At 37.8% G+C, this 18,115-nt stretch overlaps 1 protein-coding gene across 3 annotated transcripts in view; it reads right to left on the minus strand.

Moving 5' to 3' along the window:
• KDM3B (lysine demethylase 3B) overlaps positions 1-18,115 on the minus strand; it is a 61,662-nt gene that overhangs the window by 39,646 nt on the left and 3,901 nt on the right. For 2 of the 3 annotated variants that reach the window (XM_087816346.1, XM_087816345.1), the window contains exons 2-5: positions 7,237-7,404; positions 3,909-4,022; positions 2,769-2,874; positions 810-934 (exon numbers count right to left, since the gene is read on the minus strand). In XM_087816346.1, the coding sequence (XP_087672472.1) occupies positions 810-934; positions 2,769-2,874; positions 3,909-4,022; positions 7,237-7,404 (513 nt within the window). Of the gene's footprint in view, positions 1-809; positions 935-2,768; positions 2,875-3,908; positions 4,023-7,236; positions 7,405-8,202; positions 9,361-18,115 lie in introns of those variants that run through there. The other variant, XM_016203783.2, reaches the window with a different exon arrangement.

The following is an 18,115-nucleotide window of genomic DNA, read 5'->3' on the forward strand; positions in this document are numbered from 1 at the left end:
TTTTAAAAGGACAAGGCAGATTTCTATATATATTTACACAGAAAGACGTAAATTTACAATTAAGTAAAAAAAGTAAATTATAGAAGAATGTATGATATATACCAAACAGTTAATGGTGGTTACCATTATGGATAGTGATATTTGCCTAGGGGGAGGGGTGGCTTTTGATATCTACTTTATATATGTCTATTGTTTGAAATTTTAAAATGAAGATTAATTAATTTAATATTTTTTTAAAAAACTCAAATAAATTAAAAAAATCACCTGCTTATATACACATGACTGCTAAGGGCATATCTGAAATCAATTCAAAGATAAACACAAATCTGTTTGCTTCAAAGCACTCATCCAGTGTTTTTCCTACAATTCTCCAAGTAGCTCTAGATGCTACGCTTTTTGTTTACTTCATTAGAAACAATTTTTCCAGTATCTAAGGGAGAGGGGCATAAGTATTACAAAAGCAAATGCTAACTAGATTTTTAACTACTATTAACCTTTACATGATAAAATGATAATAGCACTTCGCATTTGTATATTGTTTTACATATTTCAAAGCACTTTCAAATACGTTATCTCACTTCCCAACAGTGCTGAGATCAGTGTGTGTGTGTGTGTGGGGGGGGTATACCTAATTAACTAATTTACATATGAGAACAATGAGGTTAAGAAAGTTGAAAAGCCTTTCTTCTCAAGGTCATAGTCATTAAACGATATAATCCGATATGGAACCCAAATCTTCTTACTTGTGAAGTGCACCCTTTCTCTACACCTCCCTGTTAGATGAAATAACACCTAACACAAAGCCTTACCTCAGTTATAGAAACATCCATAAGACGAGTAATGGAATCTTGATGGCTTACAACACCATAGAGCCAACTTTCTTCCCCCTCGGGTTGGTATACTTTGACCCTGTGACCTTGAACACTGTAGGGACCTAAAAGAGAGATCAGTCAGTTTCAAATATTTTTGGCTAAGCTATATTTCATAATTATTTCTAAATGCAGAAGGAACGCTATATGGTGTAAATAACTGGCACTTTCAGTCTCCTATAGAGTTGAATAAACGAGCAATTTCAGATTTATCATACTTAGTAATTAAAAAACACACAATATAAATAGTTTTCCCAGTGACCTTTGTAAATTCAGTTTATTTAGAAATTTCTTAGATCCTACCAGGCCATTGATTTCACCTTATCTCAATCTTCCCATTATAGAATACAGGGAAGAGAAAGGAAACTTATAATTCAAAAACTACAGGTAGGCCCTAGCCAGTGTGGCTCAGGGTTAAGAGCGCTGGCCTGAGGACTGAAGGGTCTCGGGTTGGATTCCCAGACAAGGGCACATACCTTGGTTGCAGGCTCGATCCCTGGCTCCCATCGGGGCACATGTGGGAGGCAACCAATCAATGTGTCCCTTTCACATCGATGTTTCTCTCTCTGTCTCTCCCCCTCCCTTCCACTCTCTCTAAAAAACCAATGGAAAAAATATCCTCAGGTGAGGATTAAAAAAGAAAGAAAAAATTATAGGTAGTATGAAAATGTACTCAGATCTGACACATATATAAAAAAAAGTGGGAGGCCAGTAAGTTGAATGGACTATTTTGTTAAGTAAGCATATGAATGATACATAACCATTTACACTCTGCTACCTGACTTTCAATAACAGTAGGTAGAAAATTCAATTTATGAGGTTTCCAACCTCTACACTAATAATAGTCTGAACAAATATAGCACATGTCTTCCTAGGAACAGAGTTTCAAAGATATTACTTTATCAACTGGTAACATTACCCTGCAATTTCAGCTAACCCTCAAAGGAGGACAGTTCCTCTCTCCTGCTTATCTTATACATTTGAGACTATATAGCTAAATCATTACTTATTTTAAATTATCTCTCAGAGCTATAATTAAGCTTCCTTTATTTTTCTATACATACTCATATAACATCTCCACCTCTCATTCTGTCCACTCAATTTTCTTCTCTCTGCTATCAATTTTTCCTCACATTCTTTCTTCCCCATACCTTTCCTTGATTATTAAACATCATTTTATCCTGATACTCTTTTTCCCTAAATAGGCCAGTGTACCTATTCCTACCTTTACCTGTTTAGATTTAGTTTGACAAAAGAAAACCAAAGACACTATACTTCACTGAAAATCATGATCATGATGAGGTTCAGAAAGAAAGAAGGGAAGGATAAATGGAGCAAGTCTACCCTTTGTGGAGAATCTTGGGGAAAATGTATCTGAACATGAAAAAAGGTTAATAATTCTTTCCTGTTTTCATTCTTAAAAAAATAACATGTTTTTAATGTGAACGAGTCTGAGGATACCTTCCTTTATGAATTAATCTTGCACTCTAAGTTGTTATCTGTTGGTGTCAATAGTCTTTAGTTCTTGAGATCCTTATAGACAGTAAGCTCAAGAAGAGCAGAGATTTTCTAGCTCATAGTTATATCACCAGTACCTTAACATTTTGTCTACACGGTCAGTCCTTAATGATGTTTAAGAAAAGAACAACAAAACAAAACTCACAACAAAACTATGTATTATGAAACCTAATACAAAGAGGAAACAGTAGTCTGAGCAAGATCCTATTTTTCTAATCTATTCTAAAGAGTCACCTAACTGGAGATACTCTTGACTTTACCCACAAAAAGAAGACAAGTTCAGATATTTAGAATTGCATAGTGTCCTCCCCACTCTATCACTTTCAGCAATGACCATACACTTGATTCAGAATTCAGGGATAGAAGACTACCTGTTCTTACCTCGGCTAAATATCTCTTGTAGCTTTTGGTCACTGATCAAAGCATTAACTGTTTCTCTCAGTGCAGCGTGTTCCAAAAGAATCTGGTTTTGGCTATCTGTTCCCATCTGGTAAAGATAAGAGAAGAAAACAACTGAATGTTACAATGAATAGCAATAATATCTAACCAGCTGAGAAAAATCATACCCCCGAGGAGTTTTATATCAACATTTGTCAAAGAATGTCTGTAAAACCCTAGTCTCATGAGATGTCTGCAAAAAATAAAGATGCTAAGATCAGTTAGGTTTAGGAAGCATTATATACTCTATCTTTCTACATACAACAGCATATGAAAGGCTCTAAGAAGACAAGTAGAAAAAAAATCTGTTTAGGTCAGTATTTGTCATACTTATTTGACCACAAAACATTTTATTGCATATAAATCTTTTTGCTTATTTTGATATTTATCCAACATACACTAAGTGCCTGCCCATATATAAGTACTAGGGTTACAAAGATGTGATAAAGCAAGGTTGATAAAAGAGAGTGAGGCCTAATGAGGGAGAAAAACCTATCAACAAAAAATCATCATTAACATATCACAGAACAGAGTTTAGAAAATACTTCTCTTAGCTGCCTCAGTAAGATAGCAAAACTAGAAGACTCCTAATTTTTAACCTTCAGACAGTAACCCTTACTAATGAGAAATAAATATTAGCATCCATAAATTCTGAAACTCTAACTCAGATTCTAGTCTGTTTAAACTATCAACTAAAAATATACCTAAGCTCTTCAATATTTAATGTTGCTCAGAATCAGCACAAACTCCCAGTCGCCCTGTCACTGACACAAGTGTAGGCCTCCTCAGACTCAAGTTATAGAAGCAACCACCTCTGGGAAGCCACCTCTTTCTTCTGAGGAAGCCTGTAGAATTGTGGTCTTAAGTGCAAAGTGTTTTTAGGGTGGGGTGGGGTGTGCAGAAGAAAGAAGCCTCAGCTATCAAATGTATTTTTCAAGGAAGCAGAAAAACTGTAAAAGGCACAGGGAACTATTGGGGGGAAGTACTTTAATGCTAAAAGAAAAATGGAAACACCTTATTTATAACCAACAAGAAATTAACAAGGAGAGAAATAAGTTTAGGATTAGAGCAAGCATTACGTACCTGGAACAGATGCAACCCATTAGTATCTGACAGGAAACGAAGCTCTCGATCCACAAGGTATTCAACTGGAACCACAGAACCCAAACCGAGTTTATCTACCAGGGGAGTGAAAGTCTGTGAAGTACAATAAGAAATTGATTAGAACTTGGAAAAGAAAATAACAATTCAACCAAATCTCTAACTTCAGAGAAAATATCCATTATTAATAGATCTTTCACACTAGTAAATACAGATAAGCTAAAGCATAAGTCTTTGGAAACATTCTGGACCTAACATCTGCCCCTCAAATAATCACAGAAAGCAAACCAGAGCAGAAAGTCCGCATGTGCGTGTATATTTACAGCTAAAGGGGGAAGAATGAGAAATTTCTCTTTTTCTCCAGGGATCTGACTAATCCTGAAGCCTGGCTTCACGAGGGCTAACTTAACATTAAATTCCCACAATAAAGAGTTACACCAGCCCAGCCAGTGTTGCTCAGTGGTTGAATGTCAACCAGTGAACCTGGATATCGTGGTTCAATTCTGGGTCAGGGCACAAGCCCAGGTTTCGGGCTTGATCCCCAGTACGAGGTGTGCAGGAGGCAGGCAATTGATGATTCTCTCTCATCAATGATGTTTCTGTCTCTCTCTCCCTTCCTCTCTCTGAAATCAATTAAAAAAAAAAAAATTAAAAAAATCTGCATAAAAAAAAAGTTACACCATTATCATCTCTAGAACTCCTGAAATCTTTGTGAGATTTCTAAAATAATCACTGGTATAAATATGCATGAGTAAATTCATTACTGTTTCATAAATAAATAGCCAACAAAGTCACCCAGGGACCTGTATCTGGTCTGAACTTCTTTTAAAAATTCAATTGGAAAGTGGTCTTAAAAACAAATGAAAAAAGACAGTGTAGCAAGTGATCATGTTATATAATCAACAGGTAAAAAATATTTGTTCTGAATATTATTTATTTAATTTGGTTAGCCACAGAATTTAGATTTATTTTTTTTAGATTTTAAAAAAAAAGTAACCATTTATGCCAATACTTTGTCAACAAGGATAGATACAAACAAATGGATACTCTCAGAATTATTTTTTATAGCACTATTTTGTCTGACTTAAAAAACCAAAACTTAATAATTTTAAAAAAACTTTAAGCACAAGCAACAAAAGTAAAAGTAAACAAGTGGGAATATACCAAACTATAAAAAATCTTCTGCATAGCACAAGAAATAATCAACAAAATGAAAAGGCAACATAAGAAACGGGAGATGTCCTGGCCAATGTGGCTCAACGGTTAGAGCGTTGGCCCAAGCACTGAAGGGTCTCACAGGTTTGATTCCTGGTCAAGGGCACATACCTGGGTTGCAGGTTCGATCCCCAGCCCAGGTTGGGGCATGTGCAGGAGGCAACCAGTTGTTGTGTCTCTCTCATATCAATGTCTCTTTCTCTCCCCTCCCCCCTTCACTCTCTCTAAAAATATATAAAAAATAGAAAATATTTGTAATCATATATCTGATAAGGGGTTAATATTGAAAATATATAAGAAACTCATACACAACTCAATAGAAAAAAAAACAAATAATCTGATTCAAAATTCAGCAAATCACCCAAATAGATATTTTCCCAAAGATATACAAATGGCCAACAGGTACATGAAAGGGACTCAACATCACTAATCATTAGGGAAATGCAAATCAATGCATAATGAGATCACCTCAAGACCGTCAGAATGGCTATCATCAAGATAAAAGATAACAAGTCCTGTCGAGGATGCAAAGAAAAGGGATCCCTTGTGCACTGCTGGTGGGAACGTAAACTGGTACAGCTACTATGGAAAACAGTATAGAGGTTCCCCCAAAAATTTAAACATAGAACTACCATATGATCCAGCAATCCTTCTTCTGTGTATACATCTGAAGGAAATTAAATTAGTATCTCAAAAAGATATCTGTACCCCCATGTTCACTACAGCATTATTACAATAGCCAAAACACAGGAACAACCTAAGTGTCCAGTGACAGGATGAATGGATAAAGAGAATGTGTGTGGGTGTGTTATTCAGCCATAAATAAGAAAAAAATCCTGCCATTTGCAACAATATGGATGAAACTTGAGGGTATTATGCTCAGTGAAATAAGAGAGAGAAAGACAAACACTGTACGATCTCACTTACATGAAATCTAAAAAAATTGAACTCATAGATACAGAAAGTAGACTGGTGGTTGCTACATGTGGGAGGAGTGGAAGAAATGGGTAAAGGTGATCAAAGGGTATAAACTTCAGTTATAAGATGAGTCAGTTCTGGGAATCTAATGTAAGAATGGTGACTATAATTAACAATACTGTATTGTATACTTTAGAGTTACAAAGAGAATAAATCTTAAAAGTTCTCAGCACACACACACACAAAGGTAACAATGTGAGTCAATGGCCATGTTAACTAATATTGTGGTAATCTTTTCAGAATATATATGTATATCAAATCATGTTATACACAAACTTAATACAGTGGGGGTTTTTTAATCCCCACCTGAGGATATTTTTTCCCCATTGGTTTTTAGAGAGTAGAAGGGAGGGGGAGAGAAAGAGAAATATCCATGTGAGAGAGACACATCAACTGGTTGCCTCCCGCACTCACCACAACCGGGGTCTGGGATCAACCTGCAACTCAGGTACGTGCCCTTGACTGGAAATCGAACCCATGACCCTTTGGTGCGAGGGCAGATGATCTACCACTGAGCAACACTGGCCAGGACAATACAATGTTATATGTTAATCAGATTTCAACAAAGCTGGGAAAACATAAAATAGTTTCTATGGGAAAAGAATACTTTAAGGATTATAAACATTGTTTCATAGCCTTACTATGAGAAAGCACTAAAGATGAAAAATTTTTTAGAAACAAAAAGTATCAAGTATTATCTAATATAAAAAGTTTCAGAAGACACAGGAGAAAAGATCTCTCCCAATTTTTGCTTTGGTAACTTCAGAATAAAAGTGTGTTAAAAGCCTGGTGTTTGGGCAATTCTAAAGAGTTTAACTAGCCCTAGCCGGGTTTGCTCAGTGGTTAGAGTTGGTCCATGGACTGAAGGGTCCTAGGTTCGATTCCACCCAAAGGCACATACCTCAGTTGCAGGGCCACATGAGGGCGGAGGCAACCAATCCATGTGTCTCTCTCACATAAATTTTTTTTTCCCTCTCTCCCTGACCCCCCTTCCACTCTTTCTGAAAACCAATGGAAAAAATATCCTCAGGTAAGGATTTTTTTTAAGAAGAGTTCAACCATAGTTCACAGTATAGAATAAAGTCCAAATATATTCCTAGTCAATAGAGTCACTCACCAGGGCTGGCCACTGTGCAATTGAGACTCGAGTGCCCTGGACAAGGACAGGGTCCTTTCGGGGTGCCCATACTAGAGAGCCTTCCAGCAGAAGCACAATAACTTCTTCAGCATGAACTTTAACCCAGGAGTGTTGCTTCCAGTTACAGCCATCGAATTCTACAAAGATCTGCAAAAAGAGATAAAAAGCAGTTTGGAGGTCACACTTGGAAAAATCCCACACTATTATATATAAACAAACATAAATCCCATTTTCAAGAACTATGAAAAATTCTACTAACTGTTTTTAAGTTCTTTTCATGGATTTCAATAAAAACCAATCTTACTTCAGAGCCAGATAGCTAGTCTCAGTCTCACTCTGAAAGCGGGGACAAAAATGAAGGAGGCATGCGTTATCCACAGTTAGTAATTTTAAGCTATGATCCTACTGAAATTTGTAACTCTTAAATTTCCAATTCACATCTATGCACACTAGCTGGGGGCTTACTATGTATAAGGCACTGCCATAGGTTCAGGAATACAAAGAGAAATCTAGCACATTTCCTGGTCTCAAGGAACTCAGAGTCTAAAAGTTAGGAAGAAATCTTTTACACTTCTACTGACAATGACCGTGAACTTCTTTTATTAATTTTTTGAACGGTGATATATGCACATGATACAAAATTGAAAAGGATAAACACAGAAAAAAGTTGCCCTCCTAGTTCTGGATTTTTAAAGTACCACTGCCAGCCCAGCAGGGCATGGCTCAGCACTTGAGCATCGGCCTAGGATCCAGGAGATCACAGTTCGATCTCCAGTGAGTGCACATGCCAGGTTGCGGGCTCGATCCCCAGTCGGGGGCGTGCAGGAGGCAGTCAATCAATAACTCTCTCATCACTGATGTTTCTATCTCTCTCTCCCCCTCTCCTTTCCTCTCTCTGAAATCAATAAAGATCTATTTAAAACAAGTAAAAATAAAATAAAGTACCTCTGCCAGCAGAGGCATGCTGCTGTCACAATGATGCTTTGCTTCCTCCCAGAAGAGACATTCCACTTTTTGAGATACACTTAAGTAGGCATTGTAAGTTTGTGTGCTTTTTTTTACATGAAACCACATTTTTTTAATAAATAGTATGCTTAGGTTTGGCTTTTCCATATAAATTCTGATTTAAGAGAATGTTCAACAAATACAGAATAAATAGCATATATTTATGCTATTTATAAGCAATAGTACATATGCATATAGACATCAATATTTAGAATAGATAAGTCCAGTGCCTAAAATATACCTGGTAACAAAAGAAGGGCTAAAGTATTTATTTATATTCCACTTAATTTTCAAAGAATTTCAGTTGGCTTTTGGGAAACACATGCAATAAAATGATAAAACAAATTTTAAAAATCAGGGCCAAGCAAATTACATCAGGAAGTCAACTGCCAAAGTGTAAAAAGGGAAAACTTAAGCAGGCAATAAGGATCTCTACAGTTATATAATCAAATAATAAATTTGGCTCTGAACTTTCTTTTTAAAGGCCAATCTGAAAACAGAGAGGTCAGCTGCAGTTCTCACTGTCTAAAAGGGAAACATAAAGCAATTACTCAGGGAAGCAACCCCTTCCCAACCACTTGGCTCTCTTAAGAAATTTCTCACATGGAGTTTCCTAAGGCAACAATGAGTGATGTAGAACAACGTCAGAATCCCCACAGCAGCGACTCCCAACTGGGAACCACGGAATTACCAGGAGATCTGTAGGTACTAAGGGCACAAAGCATTTCCTACAGACTGACCACTAGAGCTCTTGTACATGTATGTAATATTATTTTCCACATATGATTATATAATGAATAAAATTCAAATCCATTAAAATTGTTACTGAGTTCATAATAGCTCTTGTTGGTATATATGTTCTCATCCAGTCAACATAAAAATTAGTTACAGCTATATGGAAATTCAGGATATTTATATTTTAAAAGTGTGGAACCATTCATTGCTCAGTAGCCTAGCAAGGCTTAATTTCGTCACAGGAAATAAATACTTGTGAAGTGCACTGCTAAAAAGTTATCCCAGAAATTAAATTCATTATATAAAGCTCTAGTTTTATTATTTATAATATACTAAGTAAGCTTCACTTCTACTTAAAAAAATAAAAAATAAAAAAGATGGGGAAACAAGGCTCAGAAAGAAGCATGATTTTTTCAGAGAAAGAGAACACTGAACTGCACTGTATTTAATATATGAATATATTTAATATAATACATACATTATGGGTTCTAAGAGAATAAAACACAACTTAAGTAACTGGCAGGCAACTAGAAGAGTGGTGTTTAAGTGCAGACTCAGGCACCAAGAAAGGCAGTCCCATAGTAGCACAATGAACAAAGCTTGGGGCTTATAATCCAGGAGGCTTGGATTTGAATCTTGACTCCACGCTATATTAATTACAAAACTTGGACAATTCATTCTTCCTTCTTTAAGTCTTGGTTTCCTCCCTTGTGATAAGGCACACCTGTCTTACCTCATAGACTGGTTGTGAGAATTAAATAAATGGATTCAAAAGCAATTTGGTGAATGGCAAAGCAGTATTTGGACTATAATATGCCATAAGATAAACAGAAATAAAGTCAAATAAAGTGTGGAGGAATTTCAGAGGCAGGAGAGATCACTTCAGGTGTGCAGAGGGACTGATGCTGCGGAGGGACAAAAAAAGTCCCAGCAAGTTCTAGGAGGCCAGGAGCTACCACATACTGTGGGGAAGGGGAGGGAGCTGAGGCCAAAAAGACTGAGTCAATGGGAAAGAACACTGAGCTTCATCCAGCTGCCAATGGGACGTGTGTGTGTGAGTGTGTACATATGCAACTGCCATTAAAAGTTCAAATTGAGGTCAAGATATGAACAGAGCAGTTGGTTATAGGAAAACTCAGCTAGCTAGCAGGGAGTGTAGATGGATTAGAGGGGAGGGGAAATAGGGAGTGGGGTTTTTTCTTTTCATAAATTTTTTATTGACTATATTGGGGTTACATTAGTTAAATAGGTTTCAAGTGTACAAGTCTATAATACATCACCTGTATATTGTATTGTGTGTTCACCATCCATAGTCTGGTATCCTTCTGTCACCATTTATTCCCTTTTTACGCTTTTCCACCTGCCCCCGCACCCCCTAGGGAGTGTTCTTAACATGCATGACCTAGAGTGGGAGCAGTCTCCTGCTCCTGAGAATCCAAGAGTCCTATCATAAAACCTGATAAGTCTGGATATAAGGAAAAGGGAAATTTTAAAAATTACTTGGATTTTGAATCAGAGACTAGGAAACAGTACTGCCATTACATAACTGATGTCAGAGGTAATAGCTAAAGGCAGATGCCTTGCAAGCCATGAAAAGAAACATGGAGTGTTCAATGCCCAGGCTGAATCTGACCCAGATTGACAGTACTCTACTGAGTATCACTTAGAAAACCAGAGGCTGAGGCTCCATGGTGACTGAACAGCTAGGTGCCATGCTACAGTTCCAATCTGCCAACCACTTTAAAAGTCAACATATGAGTCACAAAATTCTAAATCATATCAATACACAAATATAAGAACAACACTAAAAGAAGTCATTGTACTAAAACTGTCACAATTTTTATTCTTTGTACATAAGAACTTAAACATGAAAAAAATTAATATTCAGGAATCCTACCATCACCTATCTGAAAACATCAGGGAAAAACTGAAATATTTGAAAGCCAGATTTCACCTAATTTAAGGGTAATTATCTCTTAACCTGCCTGGGCAAAGGATATGGAATAAAGTGTTTAACTTGACAACAACCACAGTACTGTTTGCTCTGGGATCAAACAACAGCTCCAGGCTAACAATACGAATTTGAGAGCAATATGGAATGTGGATATATGTAAACATGTTCTCCCAACAATAAGGCTTACTTCTGGCCCTAGAACTGTGCCTCACGTCCAACTAGAGTAATGAAAAGAGTTAGAACATGTAAGGTAAAGAATCATTTCAGAGCAAAGCACAGAGAACACAAACTGGTAAAATGGCAGTGGCCAGACCCCAGGACAGGAAGAAGGGTTATAAACTAACAAAAATCAATGGTAGTGGTTGAACTGAGTCAGAGATGGTCAAGGCAAGTTGATAATCTGAACAGAACAGGACTAAAACAGTTTAAACTGATTTTTTTAAAGTCTTAAATCCTGGCTGGTTTTAAAAAGCCTTAAGCTCCAGCTCAGTCAACTGATTAGGTGTTTGTCCCCATGCACCGAAAGGTTGCCAATTTGATTCCTGGTCAGGCCACATGCCTGGGTTGTGGGGGCTCGACGATCCTGGGTAGGGGGTGTGCAGGAGGCAGTCGATCCCCCCCCCCCCAAAATCAATTAAAAAATTTTTTTTAAGTCTTAAAATTTTTTTCTATTAGAGAAGTAGCAAATAGCACTTCATGCTACAGCTAAAACCCATGGACAAGATATAAAATATTTCATTAGTTAAGGAGAGTTAGTGGTAAAACTCTTGCTTTCATTTCAAAATTCCTTCCCTGGTCTATGTGATTTACATCCATTTTAGTGACATTAAACTCAAGTAAATTCCTTTTCTTTTGTTAACTTTTAAAAAAATTCATTTTAGAGAGTGGAAGGGAGAGAGAGAAACATTGATATAAAAGAGAAACATCTATTGGTTGCCTCCCACACACATCCCAACCAGGAATCTAACCCACAACCTGGGTATGTGCCCTGACAGGGAATCAAACCTGCCACCTCTTGGTGCATGGGACAATGCTCCAACCAACTGAGCCACACCAGCCAGGGCTCAAATAAATTCTTTAAAAGTCAATAAGTTACCCTAAGTTTGATAAAATCAGATGGCAATAATCAGAATAATATAGGCCTTCACGTTTATTATGTAATCATGTTATCATCAGTTTGGATTCTAGTTCTCCCTAAGGCCATTTGTACTACAATTAATAAAATTATTTTATTCACCCACTCAACAAAAACAGAATGCCTCTTCTATATGTTTGTGCAGCACCAAGAATATCAAGGTGAATAAGGTAGCACTTGGCAGGAGGGACTCACAACCTAGATGAGTCAACAGAGAGGTACAGACATTTTTACAGAGCTATGTAATGAGGGCAATAATAAAGATTTGAATATGCTGTTAGGCTAGAGAAAGGCACCTGCCTTGGGAAACTAGAAAAGTTTCAGAGGAAGTAGTAGTATACAAGCTGGGTCTTAAAGGACAAGCTGCATTATTCTGGCAGAGAAGGTAAAGAAAGACTTTCCAGCAGGTGCAAAGGCAGAGAAACATAAAGGCAGACTGAGTGCTCTAGGAGGAGGAAGAGAGTACTAAACAAGCTGTAAAGGCTTTGATTGGCATGTTAAAAAGATATTAAATTAAAACTGGTGGCAAAGGTCTCTTGTTCAGCCAGCAGAGTGTTTTCTTTTGTTGATTTATTTTTAATGTGCATCTTTAGACAGTGTCTATACTCTCCAGTTGTCAATCCCCCTTACAGTCTTTGGTCTGTCACCCAGCTGTGCCTCACAAGCCTGGTGCCTGAAAACACACGAGTTTATGTTGCTTGCTACAGGCCCTGGAAGAGCCACTCATGGATTTTGTTTTGGTCAGTCCCCACCTGAGGATATTTTTCTATTGCTTTTTAGAGAGAGTAGAAGGGAGGAAGGGAAATATGGACATTGACTGGTTGCCTCCAGGACGCCCCTGACCCACACACCCCAACTGGGGCCAGGGATCTAACTTGCAACCCAGGAACCAGTGACCCCCTCGGTCGTCCGACCGGCGATCTAACCTCTGAGCCACATCGGCCAGGGCAAGCCACCAATAGTTTTAAGGGAGGGGAGAAAAACATGGTAAAATATGTTATAGACATATACTGCCATCTGGGGGGAAAAACTTCCCAGTATTGTTTAAATAGGAAATCAAAATAGAAATTACAAAGTACTTTTTATAATTAGGTGAAAGGCTAAAGAGACTTTAATCATACTATGGAGTAACATAAGAGACTTTTAAAAAATGAGGTATATCTAATAGCCTAATGTAAAAAAACCTCCAAGATATATTATATGGGAAAGAGCAAGTTGCAGATTATTAGGGAAGAGGGCGGTTGGGGGACAGGAGGAGGACTGAGACAGGAGGATGTGAAGTGAGGGGAGTAAAAAAGACACCTACTAAAAAAGGGATCCTGGTGGCTAACTGAACTCAAATTAAAAACAAGCAAAACCAAACCAGCCTAGCAACCATTTCTGCACACAAACTGCACTTCACGGAGAACCCTGCACTGAACTGCCGGCCTGCAGTATGTTTCTGCCATCTGAGCCCGGCCTTATAAAGGAGTTCCTGGAATCCTACTTTAACCAATAGGACTGAGGCTTTCCCCATCCCATCAGAGTTGTGCAGCTCTGGCCAATCAGAGAGGCTCTCTTAAAACCAATCAGGACAGTGCCCTTTGGACCAATCAAACTGTGAGGATTTGGAGTCCTCCTTTGCATGAAGATGAACCAATCAGGAGCCAGGGGCAGGGACTGCTGTCCATGTAATCCCGCCCCCCCCAACCTAGGAGAGTGCAATTTCCTTTTCTACAGTGGACCGCTCTCGCTGGCTGAACTGAAACACCAAAGTGAAAAGCTGTTCCACACTAAGTGAAGTTTCCTTCTTCACTGCACCTCTAAATTTGGGATTCCTGTTGGGTGTTGAACTGACACCAATGACCATCAGTTGGCAAGGGGTAATACTTTTTAGGCCTTAACAGTAAATATTCCTTCTTTTTTTCCATTAAAATATGTATTCACATATTACTTTCATAATTAAAATTTTTAAAAGGAAGAATTAATTTTGGGATCAGGTTGGAAGATAAATTATAGAGGGAAGAAACTGAAGCAGGAAGACCAATTACAAGGCAATGATAGTCCAGGAAAGAGATGAAAAAGACCTAAATCAATAAGACTGTATGAATAAAAAGCAAACTGTATTTTATAAATTAGAGATAAAAATAACTGAACATGGTGATGATCGTGAGAGGGAAAGGAAATGGAAGACTAACTTCTAAGTTTCTTAAATTTTCTTATGATTTTGCAGCCAAGGTGGAGAATAAATGCATTTCTAGAATACTGCTGTTTTCAAATAAAAATAATTTTCCATGGTTTCTTGATCAAAAGATAGCTTTCTGAGAGTGCATCTTCATTACCGTACATTTAGAGAAAAAAAGAGAGTGCTTTCTAACAATTATCTCCATTTTTTTCTACTGGCTAACATCCTCAATAAATTAAATGTTAAGTACTTGAGTAGCACAGGGATAACCTGAATCAAAACTCAAGCATATATAGTGCTTTTAGGGGCTGTGAATCATAAAGATCTAGATTTGTATTCTAACTTCCCCATGTCTTAGCTTATAGCCAGGAGCCAGTTACTTTAGCCTCTTTGAGCCTCACTTCCTTTCCTATAAATAGGGACAGTTTAAGTACCTCAAAGGATTGTCATAGGATTAAATAAAAGCACAAAATGCCTAGCAGACCATGGGCTCCTGATAAGCAAGCATTCCTTAAGCAAACTCATACTACTAGTCAGATTATAAATTGGTATGACTGAAAAAAACTTTTTAAAATTGCTATTACTATATCAAGAATCCTAAATGTGTGTGTATGTTTCCATAATACCACTACTGGCATTAATCCTAGGAAATAACCCTAAACATAGAAAAGACTTTCTTCACGAAAATGTTCATCACAGAATTATTGATAAAGCCTAATATCTGCAACAATTTCACCATCCAATGAAAAGGGAATAGTTAAATAAATTATCCAGGCATAAAAAATGATAAGAATTTGTTACAGAGCACTTATTGTTTTCCTTTTAGTTACAAAAGCAACACATGTTACCTGTGGAAAATACAGAAGCACCAAGAAAATGAAAATCACTCATAATACAAAAGCTTTTAGTAGTACAGGAAAATAACTGCCACATTAAGTGAAAAAGCAAAATTCAAAATTGAAAATACAATTCACCTTTTAACAATTCTAAAAAAAAGATGAGCAGAATATGTATCAAAATATAAACAACAGTCTGTAATAAGTTGTAACACTACTGGAAATATTTTGTTGTTACTAAAATAACTTGTACATTTTGTACAACAGGCATGAATTACTCCAGAATCAGAAAAACAAAACATCTAGTGCTTCTAATTTAACAACCCAGATGTAAATCACAAAAACCAATGGACAATGTACCTTGGGTTGGGGTCCCAAATATGATTCCAATAATGTCAAGACAAAAAAGTTAGTAGTGAGTCCATATTAATAAAAATATATAAAAGAAAAAAGCTTAAAGATCAATCATAAACATAACTGGGGGCTATCGAGTAAAAATTCTGTAATAAATCAGAAATAAAAGTTAACCTAATACTGGCTTCTAAATATTTTGCCTTTTAAGTTACGGTGATCAGAGAAGCCCTTTCAAAATAGTAATAAATGAATGTGCTCACTTTTTTCTTTCATTAATCCTCACCCAAGGATATTTCTTCCATTGCTTTTCAGAGGGCGGGGCAGGGGAGGCCAATGATGTGAGAGAGACACATGGATTGGCTGCCTCTAGCCTCCAACCAAGGTACACGCCCTTGGCCAGAATCAAACCCAGGACCCCTCAGTCCATGGGTCGACGCTCCAACCACTGAGCCAAATGGCTAAAGCTGTGCTCCCTGTTCTTGATAAACTTACAACCTAGTGGGGGAGATAAGTTATATATCTTGTTATGTATTTATAACAAGAAAAAAATTAGATAAATATTCAAAACCAGGTATCCACAAAGTGCTAAGAGCAAAGAAAAAAATAACACGTTTACTTTCAACAATAAAGATTAAAAAAAATAACAGTGGGGATTCAGAAAAGCTTTATAGAAATAGTGGAACCTAGAATAGACAGGCTGTCTTTTCTCTTTGTAGGATTTCGATGGAGGACATTAAAAGCAGAGGATAAAGGGGGAACGAAGCAACGGAAATGGGAGAGTACTAGGAAATGGAGGGTCACCACATCAGGGCAGCTTGTTCTAGATATCCTTTTGGCAACACCCAATTTTCCTTGTCTGATTTCTTTGCACATCAAGGATCCTTCTTATCTGTAATTTGGTCTCTTGAGTAGACCATAAGGGGGCTCTGTGTAGATCTCTGGATAGGTGTATTTCCCACTGTAAATTAATAACCTTGCATGTGGATTTACAAATCAGTCTCCAGAGAGTTTGGTTTGTGAGACTCAGTCTCCTAGGGCCTGATTACCCCTGAAGACACACAAAACAGTGTTTCTGACCTTGCAAAACCGAGAAATCACACTATATGAGTTGACGAGGGTAAAAGACACTCTGGCAGTAGGGACAGTGGGGAACAGGGGGTGCTTAAAAACCACCAGCCTGTCAAAGGCAGTGTAAAATTGAGAATCAGCAACAGGTGTTGTGTCCCCAGGGACTTGGGGAAGCAAAGCCTGCAGGAGCCCACCTCAGCTGTTGCTGAGAAAATCACTAACAGAAAAAGCCATGTTACTTACCCCACCATTTAGGAGGGTAGAGGGAAAACTAAATCAACCAGAACAAGTTGGGGATGAGAACCAAGGAAGTGCTAAAGAAAGAAGCCCCTGGCAGGTGGGGAGTTAGTGAAGCAACTGAGAAATAAATGGGCAATTAGGAGGAAAGAGCTGATTGTTCATAAAGGGAGAGGACGCTGGACAAGATGACCAGTGTATAATGTGCACAGTGCTGAAACAAACAGAATGCAAAGGCAAATTAAAATAGAGCTATTAAAAATTACACAGACATATAAGACAAACAAACAAAAAAACTATATGAAGCACTTGAGTGGCTGAAAAACCCAGTGGTGGCTCAATGTTTCAAAAATAGACCCTCCTAAAAACAAAACAAAACAAAACAAAAACAGACCCTCCTGCTGTAAGAGTTAAGATAAAAAGTGTGCTTAGAGGGGTTCAAGTTTAAATGCTAAATATTCGTTTCTAAAATCTCATTATTTGAAGTTCTCCAAATTGTACACTGATCCACGAAAACATACTCTATTTACTTTAATAAACAGCATGATCTCAGATATCATTCAGGTACTTATTTAACTTTTGGTATTTTTACTTTTTAATTTTTTTATCCTCACCGAGGATATTTTTTCCATTGATTTTTTAGAGAGAGTGGAAGGGAGGGAGGATGGGGGGGGAGAGAGAGAGAGAGAGAAAGAGAAAGAAAGAGAGAAACATCGACATGAGGAAGACACACTGCTTGCCAACCCGGGCTGGGGATCGAACCTGCAACCAAGGACGTACCCTTGATCAGGAGGTCGCGGTTTGATTCAGGTCAGGGCACATGCCCGAGGTTGCCGGCTTGATCCCCAGAAGGTGTGTGCAAGAGGAAGCCAATCAATGACTCTCTACCTCCCTCTTCCTGAAGTCAATAAAAACATATATTTTTTAAATGGTGATATAGCCCTGGCTAGTGTTCCCAGTGGTTAGAGCGTCAACCCATACACAGAATGGTCAAGGGTTCAATTCCTGGTCAAGGGCATGTACCTGGTTGCAGGTTCCATCCCCAGCCCTGGTTGGGGTGTGTTTGGGAAGCAGCCAGTAGAATCAATGTGTCTCACATCAGTTTTTCTCCCTCCCTCCCCACTCCCTCCACTCTCTAAAAATCAATGGAATAAATATCCTCAGGTGAGGATTAACAACAACAACAAAAATGGTGATATAAAATTTTATTTTTCTGTGTGGCAAAGCAACCCATAAAAAAAAAGTCAAAAGGCAGCCCTGCCCAGTTTGGCTCAGTGGTTAGAACATCAGCCCGAGGACTAAAGGATCCAGGGTTCAATTCCAGCCAAGGGCATGTACCTTGATTGCAGGCTCCATCCCCAGCTCTGGTG

This window comes from Miniopterus natalensis, chromosome 4, assembly GCF_054644295.1.
Source record: "Miniopterus natalensis isolate mMinNat1 chromosome 4, mMinNat1.hap1, whole genome shotgun sequence".
Lineage (NCBI taxonomy): Eukaryota > Metazoa > Chordata > Mammalia > Chiroptera > Miniopteridae > Miniopterus > Miniopterus natalensis.